Here is a 14,080-nt window from a genome sequence, read left to right as displayed (position 1 = left end):
CCTTCCCCATATAAAAGATTTGAAGTAAATAATCATAATAAGGCTTTGACGAACGTGCGTGCAAGGCGAAATTTGTTTTAGGCTTTTTGCTTTAGAACAGTTACTACTGCAGACGCCAGCACGTGCATCGCGTGCCCTGTTTGCTTCTGCGTGCTATCAATGCCCGGCCGATTGAGTCAAGGCAATCCACTTTCCGAAGACGTTGCCATGCCGACAGTTATCGCGTTCATTTAGGCTTAGGAATGGCCAGAATCGAAAGACTATCTAAAAAATGCGGCGAGGTCGTTGCTCATGCTTTGCGGTTCAAGTGAGGTAAGGCAAAGCGAAAGCCTCCTGACCCATTCATTGCTTACTAACGCGCCCGATATTGCAGCTGCAACGACATATTAGTTCCAAAGCGAGCGGCGCTCACTCACCGGGGCACCGCCATGTTTCCCCGCTACTCTGCCGGTCACGTGACCTGAAATTCTCCCCTCGTAGGGAAACGCGGTTAACTTCTAACCGCGGTTAGAGTTAACCAGCTTCGAGCAAACGGGCCCTGAGCAGGCATGGCTTCTACATGTGTGACAGTTTGAGACGCTCAAGTTTGTACTACCCAAAAGAAGTCCTAACGAGTCCCTTTTCGCAGCGTTCCCATGGCAACTCAGGAGGCTTATGCGTAGAGCAAGTCGTCTGCTTCTTTTGCAGGAGTTGCGGTGACGTCAGAAAGACGCCGAGTTCTGATTGGCTCTGATTGAAGGATAGTGCGTAGACATCAAAGCAAGCTGCCTTGAGGTCCACCCTCTATCCTTCATTCAGAACCAATCAGAGCTCGGTGCTCTGACGTCACCTCAACCCCTGCAAAAGAAGCAGACGACTTGCGCTCTGCACAGACAATTGCAAGCATAGTACCCTGACTGGTTGGAGTGCAAACACGAGCAGCTTGCGCGTAAACATACCTTTGCGCAAGCTTGAAATTGCACGGGCTTGACTTCTAACGATGACGTAATGCACCGGTCTTGTCTTCTGCCAGGTATTGCTTGAGCACAACATTATCCTGGCTGTGATATTCGATATGACTCGGGAGGAGGGCAGTGCTCACCATCAATTACAGATTTCTAGAGTGGCAGCTCCTTCGATGCAAGTTTTACTGTCGCGGTTTTTAGCGCGTGCTCTCGCCGCTGGGCGGTCTTGAGTGAGCTTCGAGATCTAGCTTTTGGGACGATTCAGACACTGAGACCATTCGACATGTCATCACGCAACGATAACCTACATGAAGCCGTTATTATACAGCAGTGTCATTAACGCCTACTTTAAATAATCTATATACTTCGGACTTCTGTTGACTGAATTCACCTTCCCACATCTTCACCACTATTCTCGATCCGATTGACAAAAGAAAATGCTGTAACCGTACTATTAGGAGTTGTTCATGATTTTCTTGTTTTGTTCGCTTCTTTGTATGCTATAATCACCCCCCCCCCCCCCCTGTAATGCCTCCAGGCCCCGTGGGTACAAATCAATCAATAAAAAATTCACAGGGTCTCTTAGGTTATCCCTAAGACGACTTGAAGGCGAAAGCCCAAGCACCGATCCTGGTAATAGCGAACCTCCGAAGACAGCGCGCCCTCTGACGACGCACTTTTGGCGCCGTTAATCTCATGGCATGCCGCACGCCCGGTCTTCACCCGCTGGGTTTGCTCCGCGCGCGCCTCCGCCTATATTCTGGCACAAGTAACGCCACCTCGTGGTCCAGTGGCAAACCGTGGGTTTTGGTACTTTTCGTGTTGCCGACGTGTTTTCGTGCTTTTCATGTCGCCGACGTGTTTTCGCTTAAGGACCGTCAAGGTCGACTGAACGATGAGACATATAATATTTTCGCCTTAATAAACACTGACGGCAGACCCCATGAGAAAACTCCGAGAATCTGTGCTCTGGCGGCGATTAGAGACTCCTGGGCCGGCTTGCTAGAACAGCGTCTCAGCTGAGATTGGGTGAAAGAAAGCACTGCAAAGGCTGGGGCGTGGGAGTGACTTGAGTCCCGCTCAGCTCTTGCGCTGGTTTTGGCAGAGCTTTCTTTCTCCCAGTCTTAGCTGAAACGCTGTTTCCAGCAAGCCGACCCAGGTCCTTCATATGGTCATCATCATCATCATTTATTTGTCCTTGGAGACCCGCTACGTCGCGCTACCTACCGCTTCACTGTTGATTTAGGATCGGCTAGATGGCCGCTAATAGCAGGGAAATATTGCATTTATGTTGGAACGTGTCCCGGCTGGAGCCCGCTCCAGCTCGCCATGACTGCAGAAGAGAGGCGTACCTTCCTAAGGTCCGGCGAAGCCAGGTCGACGAGGGACGAGACGGAGCTCTCGCTGGCGTCGTCCGAGCGCCTGGACAAGGCGTCGGCGGCCGCGGCCGCGGCGTCCGAGCCCCAGTCGGGCGCCGCCCAGTCCGGGTCAGCCAGGGTGGCGTCGGGGAAGCGCTGCTGGTCGCTCTGCAGGACCTGCTGCAGCGGCACCCCGAACACCTGCCCCGATGGAATGTCTGCGAGGGAGAGACCGCGGTTCAACATCCGCCGGGATGGCAGTGCGCTGGGAGCTACACGCCCTCCGGACCGACCAACCGCCTCCCTTTTATCAGCTAGCTGAGCCAACACCAACTAGACAGAAGGCCCCCGCACCATCATCACAGTCAGATCGATCGAGGCCTGAGATTAGGCACGAGTGCTGCGTCAGTGTTCGGCCGGGGCTCGTGTCCAATCAGCGCGTCGAAGGTCGGGCTCGGGTCCAATAGCCGAGTTAGCGCGATCCGACTCTGATGACGTTTCATAGAGGGAGAGGACGCCATGTGGAGGCTTTCATTATTCTAGGTGGTGTTGGCTGACCCCTCTCCCTGCAGATGAATATGGGCGGGAATGGGATGACGTGTCGGAAGTGTGGCGTTATGCTGGTCCATCGAACACGTAGCTTCCCTCGCATCGTAAGCTCAAGGGCGAACAGAGTATGCGAAGAGCAAGTCGTCTGCTTTTCGCGCAGGAGTGGCGGTGACGTCAGAACGACGCCGAGCTCTCATTGGCTTTGATTGAAAGGATAGTGGGTAGTCCTTGAAGCTAGATGCCTAGAGGTCTATCCGCTATTTTTGTTTCAATCAGCCAATAAGAGCTCGGCGTTCTGACATAATCGACACCCCTCTGCAGGAAGCAGACGAACTTGCGCGTCGCATAGATAAGAAAGCCTGCGCATGACGTCATCTTTAGTGGATCTACGGCCTACTCTAAGCGACAAACACGCAAAAGCTCGACGAGAATAAGCCGCAAAGCGGCCGCAGGCGCCTGCGTCAGGTGTCACCGCGTGCTTGTGTCCCTCGTTTGCAATATGAGCTGCGAGGAGGGAACGATAGCGTTGCATCGTCTGCAAGCGTCTCCAACTTTCAGTCCGCTTTCATCCTCGCCCCGCGAAAAAGCAATGCATGCGCACTTGCGACCAATCGGCGCAGGAGGCGTCCGCCGTTCGTTAAGTCGTAAACAGTCTCCATGGCTTGAGTTTTACAATCTAGGGTCTCTGGATGCGCTCGTTCCGAGGCACTGCAAAGACGCGCTGGCGTGGCTGGCGGCGACGCTGACGCGAGCGAGGCGGCGTTGCGCGGATCCACTAGTGATGACGTCAGAGGAGGGATGGCACCAGCCTTGTCTTCTAACCGGTCAAGGCGGCGTGTCATGCTCACCGCTTTCTTTGCGGCTCTCGAAGAAGCTCGTGGTGATGGCCTTTTTGCGCAGGAGGGCCGGCCGCCGGCGCACCTTGGCTGAAGTCTCGGAGCTGTCCTCTGAAACAAAAACAAAAAATAAAAAAAGAAACGAAAAAAAAGGGGGGGGGGGGTGAGTCGCGTGGCAACCAGCACCGTTAAATCTCACTTCTTCATTGTTCGCGTACGGCGCCGTAAACCATAAAAAAAGGCTTCTGCATGCTGCCATCTTTGTCCACTGGGCTGCGCAAGGCGTTCTGAGCATGCGCAATTTGTTCTCTTCTGTGGAATATCAGAAGCCGCGCATGCGTCCACAACTCAGTGACTCAGCATTTTTTGTCTGGGTGATAAAGAGCCAGAAACCTACGCATAACACACTCGACTGAGCAGCTGCGTACCTGACACTGTTGCTTCCTAGCATAGCTTTAGAGGAAACGGAGAAGCACTCTTCTCAGGGGAACCCATTCGCTGTTTCGTCGACCGTCTGCGCCGCTGTGCCCGAGTCCCACCGGAACTGCAGGCGGAAACGACCGACACCGACGAGCCTCATGCAGCATGCACGCGAATGTACCTTTGGCAGGCTTTCACCCTCTCGCTCCTCGTGAAGGAAGCACGACTGACTGCAGTTTTTCCCAAGCATAGCCTCCTCTATACTAACAAAGCCTGGCAGATCGCCACGAGAAGCGGCCGCCGAAATGGAAAAGGTGGAGCGGCAGACAACGGATGGGAGGAGAGCCACGTGACTGGCGCCCCGCTGCGCAGAGACGCCGAAACGCACTTCTCCCGAGCGAACAAGTGCGTTTCGGGTCCTCGCCGCTGCAAAAGCTGTGCGCTCACGTCCAAATTCCCCAAGAAATGGCTTTTTCATGCTCTGAGCTACCAGATCCTCGCGCTCCAAATCTGCGACCGGGCACTCTATGGCTTCGTCGTCGAACTGCCAGGCTTTGTGAGATATTGGCGGCGAGATGTTTTGGTAGCGCCCTCCTATGGTTACCTCTCGTGACGTCATTGTCATGCGAACTACAAATTCGATGGTGTTTGTGATGAGCGTGGTGGAAGCTTGAAGTCATTGCGTTCTGAAACCAAGACATCCAACACAATCAAAAGTGAAGTTCTTACATTACTCTTATTTCCGTATATGAAGAACCCTTTGCTGACGTCATAGTCAACATTCAGTCAATCGTGGAATGCCGATCATAGCGACACTTTCGATCGCTCACGTCGCCAATAGACCTATTGCTATATTACCCAAGCATCAAGGAGAATGCAGGGACTAGTGTTCCACGCGCCACGCGTGCTGGCCTCAGCAGTAGTAACTTTTCTAAAGAAAATACCTAAAACAAATGGCATCTTGCACGCGCAAGATGCCATTTGCACGTCAACGCTTTATTTTGGTTATTTACTTCGAATCTTTTATACGGGGAAGGCGTGCGCGTGTGGCGCGTGGAACACCAATCCCTGCATTCTCCTTGATGCTTGGCTAATATAGCAAATGGTCTATAGAGGAGGCTACGGCCAACGATACCTTCGCGCGCATCCGGCAAGTGCACGAGACTCGTCGGTGTAGGTTGTTTCTGTTTGTCGCTCCAGTGGGACTCTGCACTTACCGACCCCTTGCTTGCAGTTGGGTTGCGGTGCCTGCAGCGCGTCTTCGACCGGTGTGTTTAACGTCCTACCCCACCTACGCGTTGGAAGTGATACAGAGGTGACAACAAATTACGCCAGAGCAGCCGTGATGCTGTCGGATGCTTATTCTACCACGCAGCCGGTCCTCTAGGATAGTGTCGGATATCCCCCGCGAGCAGTAGTCACTCCTCAGGTCACGAGTCAAACTGGCGCGTGGAATCGTAGCAAGCAACCATACTCCCTTTACGTGGCGTACACAGGAACGCTATAGGAGCACGCTACACGCCGGGTATTGAAAACAGTGCTTGCGAAGGATGCGATATGACAGCGTTTCTCAATCGCGCTGGACCATGCGCGATTTCTGTAACTCTATAGTACAAAAAACGCACTAAGAATTCTCACTTGAAAAGCACCGTCCGCCTCAGCGTTGTCGATGTGTGTGTCTTTCTGACCCCTCCCTAGAATTTCAAGTTGTGTTCTGTAAAAACAATTAACTCGTCAACTATGGGTGTGTACGGCACTGCAATAGCCTCAACTTGGACAGATTTCTCGCTTTGTAACATGAAAGACACGAAAATAATGCGACATGTCTTTGCAGATTCTGTTAGCACATATCACTAAACTCAAATTGAAAGAGTTAAAAAGAAATCGAGGATGGTTTTTTTGTTGCTGTTTCATTTCAATGTAATTCGTATTTTGTAAAATAGCCCTATTTGAGCGTTTCTCGTAAAAGTGTCCCGCTAACCAGGACAACAGCATTTAGCGCAAAGATGAACAAAATACAGGGCGGCAACACGCCGGCAAAGTTAAAAAATCTTAGCATTTGTAAATTTGAAAGGGGAAAAAAAAAGCATAATCGCGCAATGTACCGTGTTTGCGACATATACATATATTTTTTCTTTTGCAATTTAGCGTTGTTGTTACTCCGTAGTAAATACTTGGAATCAACCCTTCATTTGCGTATTTCGTCACTAAATATTTTTAGACTAGTAGACGCAGCAGTTGTTTTGGGGTAGGTGCCCGAAATGAGAGCTTTGCTCAATCCGCAGAAAGCGCTTCGGGCTAAAACTGTGCTTCTAATTTTTCTTTCGAAGAATTCTTTTTTTTTTTTTACGATAAAAGTTGGTTTTGTTTTGATGGGCATTGAGCCAACAAAATACTTTTTTTTTGTCAAAATTAAAATTTGCCACCGGACATGGTCGGCCAAATTGACCTAAAAACATCCATCATTTAATTAAGCTACACGACCGCGCCCTCTTCCCTTCTCAAATATTGCGTGGATATCGGAATTAGGCCATCGGTAGTTAAGTGAAAAAATTTAAATATTGAAGGTAAACGATTTTTGTCAAAAACCCGAGACTGAGGTATTGACAGACGTCAATACCTCAGTCTCGGGTTTTTCACAAAAAATGTTTGATATACACCAGCTCACTTGCGCCTTTACGTTCTATTCAAGGTAAAATAAATTCAGTTTAAACCAATAGGTCGAAGTTTATTCGTACAAATTAGTGAACACAAATTAAAAATTAACACCCATACGAAATTAAGACATAATTTTAATCGAACACACAATTTTGCACATGTAGTTTGAAAATATTTGTATTCAACACGTAGGTGTAGACTATGGGGGGGGGGGGGGCAACAGGGCTCGTGCCCCCCCCCTAATAAAATCGGAAAAGGGGGGAGGGTGCAGAGCCCCCCCCCCCCCCCTTCCCCCGGGCCCGGGTCATGATCCTTACCGAGACGCTGTTTACGTGCCATGTAACGAGCTTCTAGTCGCGGCATGTAAACAAAATAACGCGCACGTGGCCTTTATTGACAAAATACATGGGAAATGGAATACCAGCGTGTTTTCGTTAGCTTCAATCTCCAGTTCTGGTAAAAAAATAACGCGCAGCATCCCCCCCCCCCCCCCTCGGGAGAACTCAGCCTGCCCCCCCCCCGGGAAAATGGAAAGTCTACGCCGCTGATTCAACATATTGGCAAGCTTGAACGCAAGCACACATTGTCTGAGCAACGCGACTACCGAAGGCATCTAACGCTAATGGCGATTTTATATGAAGGTCCATAAAATATATAACATTTTACGAAACACGAAGTCGGTGGATAAGAACGTTCTAGGTTTAATTGGTATGGGCTGTGCAACAGAAAATCAGAGGCGCGATAAAAAAAGAATTAATATATACAATATCATGGTTTGCACGAAGTTCTTCAAACGTTCATTAAAACTGCGGGATATTTTTTTTCTTGTCAGACAGTCGGAAGAAATAATTGAGCTTCTGCACAGTGGAAACTTGAGGTGGACGAAAGGTTTTTTTTTTAGATATAGATGTTGCAGATTTATTTTACTCTGTCACTTCGATCAACTGCTGGTGGCTGTGCAGATCTGTATGAAAGAAAACGAGGAGGTGCCATTCCGCAGTTGCACTGGCACCACAGTGGAAGACTTTTTTTTCTTAGAGTTGGTAACTCGCTACCTTCGATCCCCTTTGGTCTCCTTCGAGCAAAAATCGTCAGTCAAAAAAAAAAAAAAAAACAAAAAAAACGAGGGATTTGCATCGGATCGACGGGGGCCCGTCCCTTTTTGATACAGATATTAGCTATTTAGTACGTTATATCCAACAGCTATCAAACCGCTCGTAAAAGATGGTATCGCCAGCTCGACGTCAGGGGACTGAACGTGCAAATGTAGTTTTGGGGTGGAACAAGGGGTGTACCCCTATGCACCCACTATTTCTAAGAGTGTATTATTAAAGGGACACTCACAGGGTAGATGACATATGAGAGCCCAGCTGCCCAAAGCACAATTTCCGGCCAAAAAATTGGTTTTCTTCCTCCCTAAAATCGCCGGTCAAGAGCTGGCCGGTTTGAGTAGCGCTCGCCCTCTTCTCCATAGTCACATGCCGTTCACACACGTGCCAAATATATAGTCAAAGTAGTGGGCCATCTAAGGGACACGTGCAATATCAAAAATGAAAAAAAAGAATATATAACTCATTTTTGTGGCTTCCAAGAAGCTGTTGGTTAAAACACATTGTTGCAATTGTTGCACAGATCACAGGAAGTGCATGGACTACGTCACTTTCAATATGGCGACGTACCGGCGGCTCAACGACGCGATGGCAGCACATGACGGACCATGGTTACGACGGACGTGGGACCGCTACTTCGGAAATGTCGTTCGCGGTACCGGAAAATTGTTCTTCAAGCACAGAACAGCGACTGGAACGGATATAAGCGCGAAACGTCCGCGCGACGAATGGTGCACGCAACGTCGTCGTCTGCCTCACACGACCAAAAAAGCAAAAAAAAAAAAAAAGGTAAAAAAAGAAAAATTTAACGCGGTTGGGTGTAGCCACGTGACTTCCGGCAACTCTCTCCTCCACCACAATTCTCCCTCCTCCTCGGTCCACATCGTCCACATTCCGCGGCCATGAGTCTCCGTGCTCATGTTTTGGTTTCGAGCAGTTGAGTTTTTTGCCTTCATCAAAAATATACGTGACTCTGTAGCAAAACATTAATTGGGTAGTCTCCTGACATTCTATTAAATCGCATGGCGAAAAATAAAATATTTGTTTGAAGGGTGGTAACGTTTTTTTTTTGTTTTTTTTTTAAAGTTAGACAAACTAATCTATGCAGAAACAAAATGCATGCCCACGGCGTTGACCAAATAATAATATTTCACACCTAAATAACCAACGCTGAAGACGCTCACTCCATACTTGCACGAAGTTGTCGCGAATGCTTGAAACGAACAGACCATTTAAAGACTACTTCATGAGACTCGCGATGATGCGGCCTTGTATCCCAGCAATGCGCGCCTTCATCGAGCGCTCGGCCAGCGTGCGAAAGGTGTCGAAGCGAAACAAACAAAAATACAAAACATTTTTTTACTTGGCGACGTGATGGCTGGCTGCGGAGCGGCGGAACACGGCAGTGACCGTGGCGGCGTTGTAAAAGCCGCGCAGCGCACGTGCAACACGAGTGCCAGCGTCGGGACTACGGTGAGGGCGAAGAATAAGTTCTGAGTGGAGGTAGGTCGGTGAGTGAGTGAGTGAGGAAGTGAGCTCGATGAGGGGCGTGAGTTTGTGAAATCGGTGAGTTGATGAGTTCGGTGAGGGGCGTGAGTTCGTTGAGTTTGTGAGTAAGGACTTGAAGGTGAGTGTATTCGTAAGGGCGAGGGAAAGTGAGTTTTTATTTTTTTTTTGTAATTTTGAACTGGCTGTGAGTGAGTTCAACCAAAAATGCAGAACGATGCACGTGGGACAGCGCTTTTCACGACAGTATTAATTGGTCGCGTCTCGCGGGCGCTAGCGGAGACACTACTTTCGTGCTCGCGTCTTGTTTCATTAAAAAAAAAAAAAAAAAATCTGGGTCTTGTGGAACGCCGTTTCATGAATTAAGATATCTGTAGCTACATCTTAGATTAGCGTTATGTTATTTCATCAAGACGTGTACCTTTGAAGCGCCATAATCGTCGTTTCTTCTTTCGACAACCAAATCTTGTAAGAACTACTTTCCGCAGCGCATGAGCAGTGAGGAAAGGTTCATTTTTTCCTTGACCTGACAACGAGTATATAAGGCAAGGCCTGAGCGTGACGTCATCGTTAGTGGAAGCCCGACCCGCCCCAAGCGGCAAACAGGCCGACGCTCGACAAGAGACCACGACAAGAAGCGATGGCGACGATGCTGAGGCAAGGTAGGAGGCTCAGCGTGAATCAATGACGTTTAAGGAGGGGCGGGCACAGGCCTTGTCTTGTAGGTGGCATTGCTCGCCTATTGGTTTAGTCTCCGGCTGCGGCCCATGGTCCAAGAGCTCACCTCGCGGCGTGTCCACCTTGCAGCCGAGGCCCAGGCCCTGAAGCCGGCTGATGGCCAGCGGCCGCAGTCCCGCCGCCTCGGCCTCGGTGAGGGCCACCAGGCTCGTGGGACGCAGCGTGAGGCGGCCGCCGGTCCGGCATCGCCACCGGCAGCTGCCCTGCGACCGGACGAGAGGGCACTGGAGCGAGCCAAGCAAGGGACGCCCCTTTGTCGGGCCAGCGATGGCCCGGCTATGAGGGGTAATCGCTGGCGTCCACAGGGATCCGTTCACAATTAAACTGGGACTAGAAGCTCCGCCTTCAGCGCGAACTTTCTGCACTTGCTAATACAAGTGCGAACGCGCAGGTACTCGCAACCAAAGAACTCCGGAAGCAAGGGAGCTCACGCTGAAGGTGGAGCTTCTAGTCTCGGCTTAAAAGTGAACGGTATATAAGTCCGTGGCTTGCTGAACTCGCGTTGACGGCGGGCTTCCAGGGTTCGTTTGCATTGTGCACTAGACACCACGGAGATTGCCGGTCTTAGCAACCAGTAAAGGTGAACATGCGCACTGAACAACGCACTAAAATATGGCGTCCAGTGGGTTTCATGGCAGCTGTTCAATTTTCTGAGACAAACGGGAAAGAACTGGCTATCGCTTATTTGCGCCAACAGTGTACAAATCCGGAGCTATACTCGACGACAACTTTTCTTGGCAATGCAGTGGAAGGTACAGGCCCGCGTCCCCTCTCCCATTTTGAGCGTACGCAGGCTCTCCTCCTCCCCCATTTCCGGGGAGAGGAGGAGAGCCTTCGTACACTCAGAATGGGAGAGGGGACGCGGGCCTGTACCTTCCACTGCATTGCCAAGAAAAGTTGTCGCGGAGTATATATAGAGAGCCTAGATTAAGGAGAGGGCCCATCTCAGACCACGGGGAGCGTTTGCAATTTAATGGCGGACACCTCCTGCGAAGATTGGTCACAAGTGCGCATGCGTTGATCTGTCGCGTGGCGAGGAGGAATGCAGGCGGAGAGGCTGAGACGTTTGCAGACGATCCACGCTTTTGCCACCTTCACGTGCAAGCTCGTACGCGTAGCTTGCATGTGACGTCATTCGCGGCCGTGCCGGCATTTTATGTGCCACGAGCGTTCGGTTCACTGAGCTAGTCTCACATGCACCGCAGAAGTCATAGTTCGAAGCAACCAGTAAATAAGGGGTATTCACGGGACGCCATATTGTGGGACGTTGATCAAAGCGCATGCTCAGAACTAGCTCCCATTTATCGTTTTCCAAGAGCAACGATTCTGAGAGTGTGCAATGGGTGTTGAACGTGCATCCGCCTGCATTCCCTAGCAGGCAGTGAAGCCGATGCTATGGGTACCCGCGTGCTCCCGGACCTTGAGCACCGATCAAAGCTGTGCACGCGCGGTGTTCGCTTCTTCTGAAAAGCCAGAAAAAGTTGCCCTCAAGTATCGTTCTGGGCACGCGCTCCAAAAAAAGTCCAAGGAAATGGCGTCACGCCTACAGATATAACCATCAGTACCCTGGGGGGCTATGTTGCGCTTTTTGCACTCCCAGGAGACTTGGAAGAAGGAAGTGACGTCAATGATACAGCAAACGCAGATTGGATGTTGACAGAAGAAAACAAAATCAACATCCAATCTGCATTTGCTGCGTTGTTGACGTCGCTTCCTTCTCCCTAGTCTCCTGGGAGTCCAAAAAGCGCAACATAGCACCCCAGCAATGGCGGCACTTGCAAGCTATGTACTGCAAACGCGTCCCCCAAACCATGCGAACCCCGATCGAGGAGTGTGAAACTTTCTGTAATGTAAGCTCTCTCTTCCCGGAGCCACACCACCGTGTGGAGGTTTTACCGACCTCGGGCGACCAGGTGCAGACGCTGAGCGCAGAGACCCTGGACTGGGATTTGGCCCGTGACCTCCACAGCTTCCGGGGAACGTTGGCCAGTCTTCCGGCCGTCGCTCGACTGCTGCCCCCCTGCTGCATCGCTGCTGCCACGCCGCTCGCTGCGGGCCAAAAGAAAGCCATGGGTCAGCCGGGACCAACACCAAACTCCGACCGAGCCGTGCCGAATAACCACCCTCGCTCGAGCGAATGGCCCGCATTCTCCGTGCACGAGCCTCTGTTTCATACTGTGGCTTCATACTAAGTGTACAACGCTGTTAAAGCTGCTGGCGCGAGCATGGGGTTTGATCTCGCGGATCATTTGCACGCGTTCTCGCGTAAACGAAACCGTAGGTCAACGTTTCTAGAGAAAGCCAGTTTAGGTAAGGCCCCTTCATGTTTCAAAAGTAGCGCAAGGTGCGTCGATGCACGAGGCACGTGCAACGTGCAGCCCTTGGGAAGATCGTGGCGGTGCAGCGCAGCATTGAGCTGGATTTCCGACGCCATGAATTTCCCAGAATTGGCGCGCGGCACGTGCTTCGAGCATGTCTACAGCAATGAATGGCGCCACGTTTCTCAGGACAGAGGGGCTTTAAGTTTAGGCAAAGCCGTACATGAAGAGAGTTTGGTCAATGGGAGGCGCGGGCAGAGCCAGGGCGCCAGACGCAGAAAGAGGGCTTGACATGCTCTCTCGGCCAACCAGAAGCCGAAAAGAATCCCTTAGTGGTGGTAGCGAGAAACAGTTTTAATTATAGGTATCTGGTTTTAATAAGCGCCTAAGAGTTAAATGTAGTAACCCTTCATGGTTGAAAAAAGGGTGCACGTGATGTTTCGATCATGATCATGCGGAAAGATATAAGAAATGAATGTGCCGCTCGAAGTCTGTTTTGCTCGGACAGAGTGTGACCGCTCGGACGGCAGGTTCCCGGCCCTCGGCGCCTGGCGTACGGATTATGCCGATTGTCCCGCTATTGGCGCTCTTTCACCATGATTTTGGATGACCGTGATTGAAACATTACGTGCACCATATTTTCAATCGCCGAGAGTTACTCCGATGCAATTATTAAGTTTGTTTCTCGCGACCACCACTAGGGTATTATTTCCGGCTTCTGGTTGGCCTCATTAGAGTTTGTGAAGACGCCCTGGAACTCGCCCAGCCCGCTTTCGGCCAATGGAACCTCCTGATTTGTCTCCCATACTTCCCAGAGAATGGCCAAACTCTCTACATATACGGCTCTGAGTTTAGGAACTCGAGCGGCATTCACTGGGAGGAGCGCGGGCCGCTGCGGTAGCGGGCGAAACAGTGGCGCTACCAATGGTATTTGGCGCTACCGTCGCCGTGAGATCTGAGAGATCCGTGAGATCAGTTCTTCCCGCGCCTTCTTCTACACTTGCATAGCTTGCATGGTCTGTTGCGGACTCCGTCAGATCCGCTGCGAATCCTCCGCTAGCGTGCATCGGTTTTGGAATGATCAGCTGATCTGAATACATGAAAAGACAAAACATCGAGGACGGGCACGGAAACGGAACTTCTTTCATACAGAAACAGCATGGAAACACACATTTAGCAACAAATTAAAATAACACAACCTAACACCAGAGATGACTATACCTGTTTTGACCTCAAGAGAAAATCAAGTTTTGCGCATTGCTCATACACGGCGCGAAGTAGTTCTTACGAGATTTGGTTGTCGGAGGAAAAAGAAATGCTTTTGGCGTTGGGAACGTGTACGTCTTCATAAGACAACAACATATATTTAATCTAGAATTCACCTACATATGTCTTAATTCTCCGCATAAAAGTGGAAATTAGTAATGCTCCGCGAGGGGTCGGATATTTTTTACTACGGTTCTTGACGTGAAAACGGGTATAAATTACTGATACCTCGTCGTGACGCTAGTGCGCTGAAAACTTTTAAATCTATAGCAAATTTACTTTTCCATCCCCAATTCCCCCTTTATCTTTCCTTCGCCCCCCCCCCCCCCCCCCCCCCCCTTTTTTTTTTCCGAGGACGTTGAAACCTTTGGGGAGCGG

General features: G+C 50.4%; 1 protein-coding gene across 1 annotated transcript in view; it reads right to left on the bottom strand.

Annotated features, from left to right (window-relative positions):
* LOC8023435 (rho GTPase-activating protein 6) overlaps positions 1–14,080 on the bottom strand; it is a 61,481-nt gene that overhangs the window by 16,068 nt on the left and 31,333 nt on the right. The window contains exons 2-5 of the mRNA XM_029991336.4: positions 12,019–12,167; positions 10,165–10,321; positions 3,700–3,798; positions 2,297–2,520 (exon numbers count right to left, since the gene is read on the bottom strand). Coding sequence (XP_029847196.2) covers positions 2,297–2,520; positions 3,700–3,798; positions 10,165–10,321; positions 12,019–12,167 — 629 coding nt within the window. The remainder of the gene's footprint in view (positions 1–2,296; positions 2,521–3,699; positions 3,799–10,164; positions 10,322–12,018; positions 12,168–14,080) is intronic.

Source organism: Ixodes scapularis, unplaced genomic scaffold (assembly GCF_016920785.2).
Source record: "Ixodes scapularis isolate PalLabHiFi unplaced genomic scaffold, ASM1692078v2 PGA_scaffold13__105_contigs__length_92229423, whole genome shotgun sequence".
Taxonomy (NCBI): domain Eukaryota; kingdom Metazoa; phylum Arthropoda; class Arachnida; order Ixodida; family Ixodidae; genus Ixodes; species Ixodes scapularis.
The sequence above is the reverse complement of the archived record's forward strand: the minus strand, read 5'-3'. Positions and strand labels throughout refer to the sequence as shown.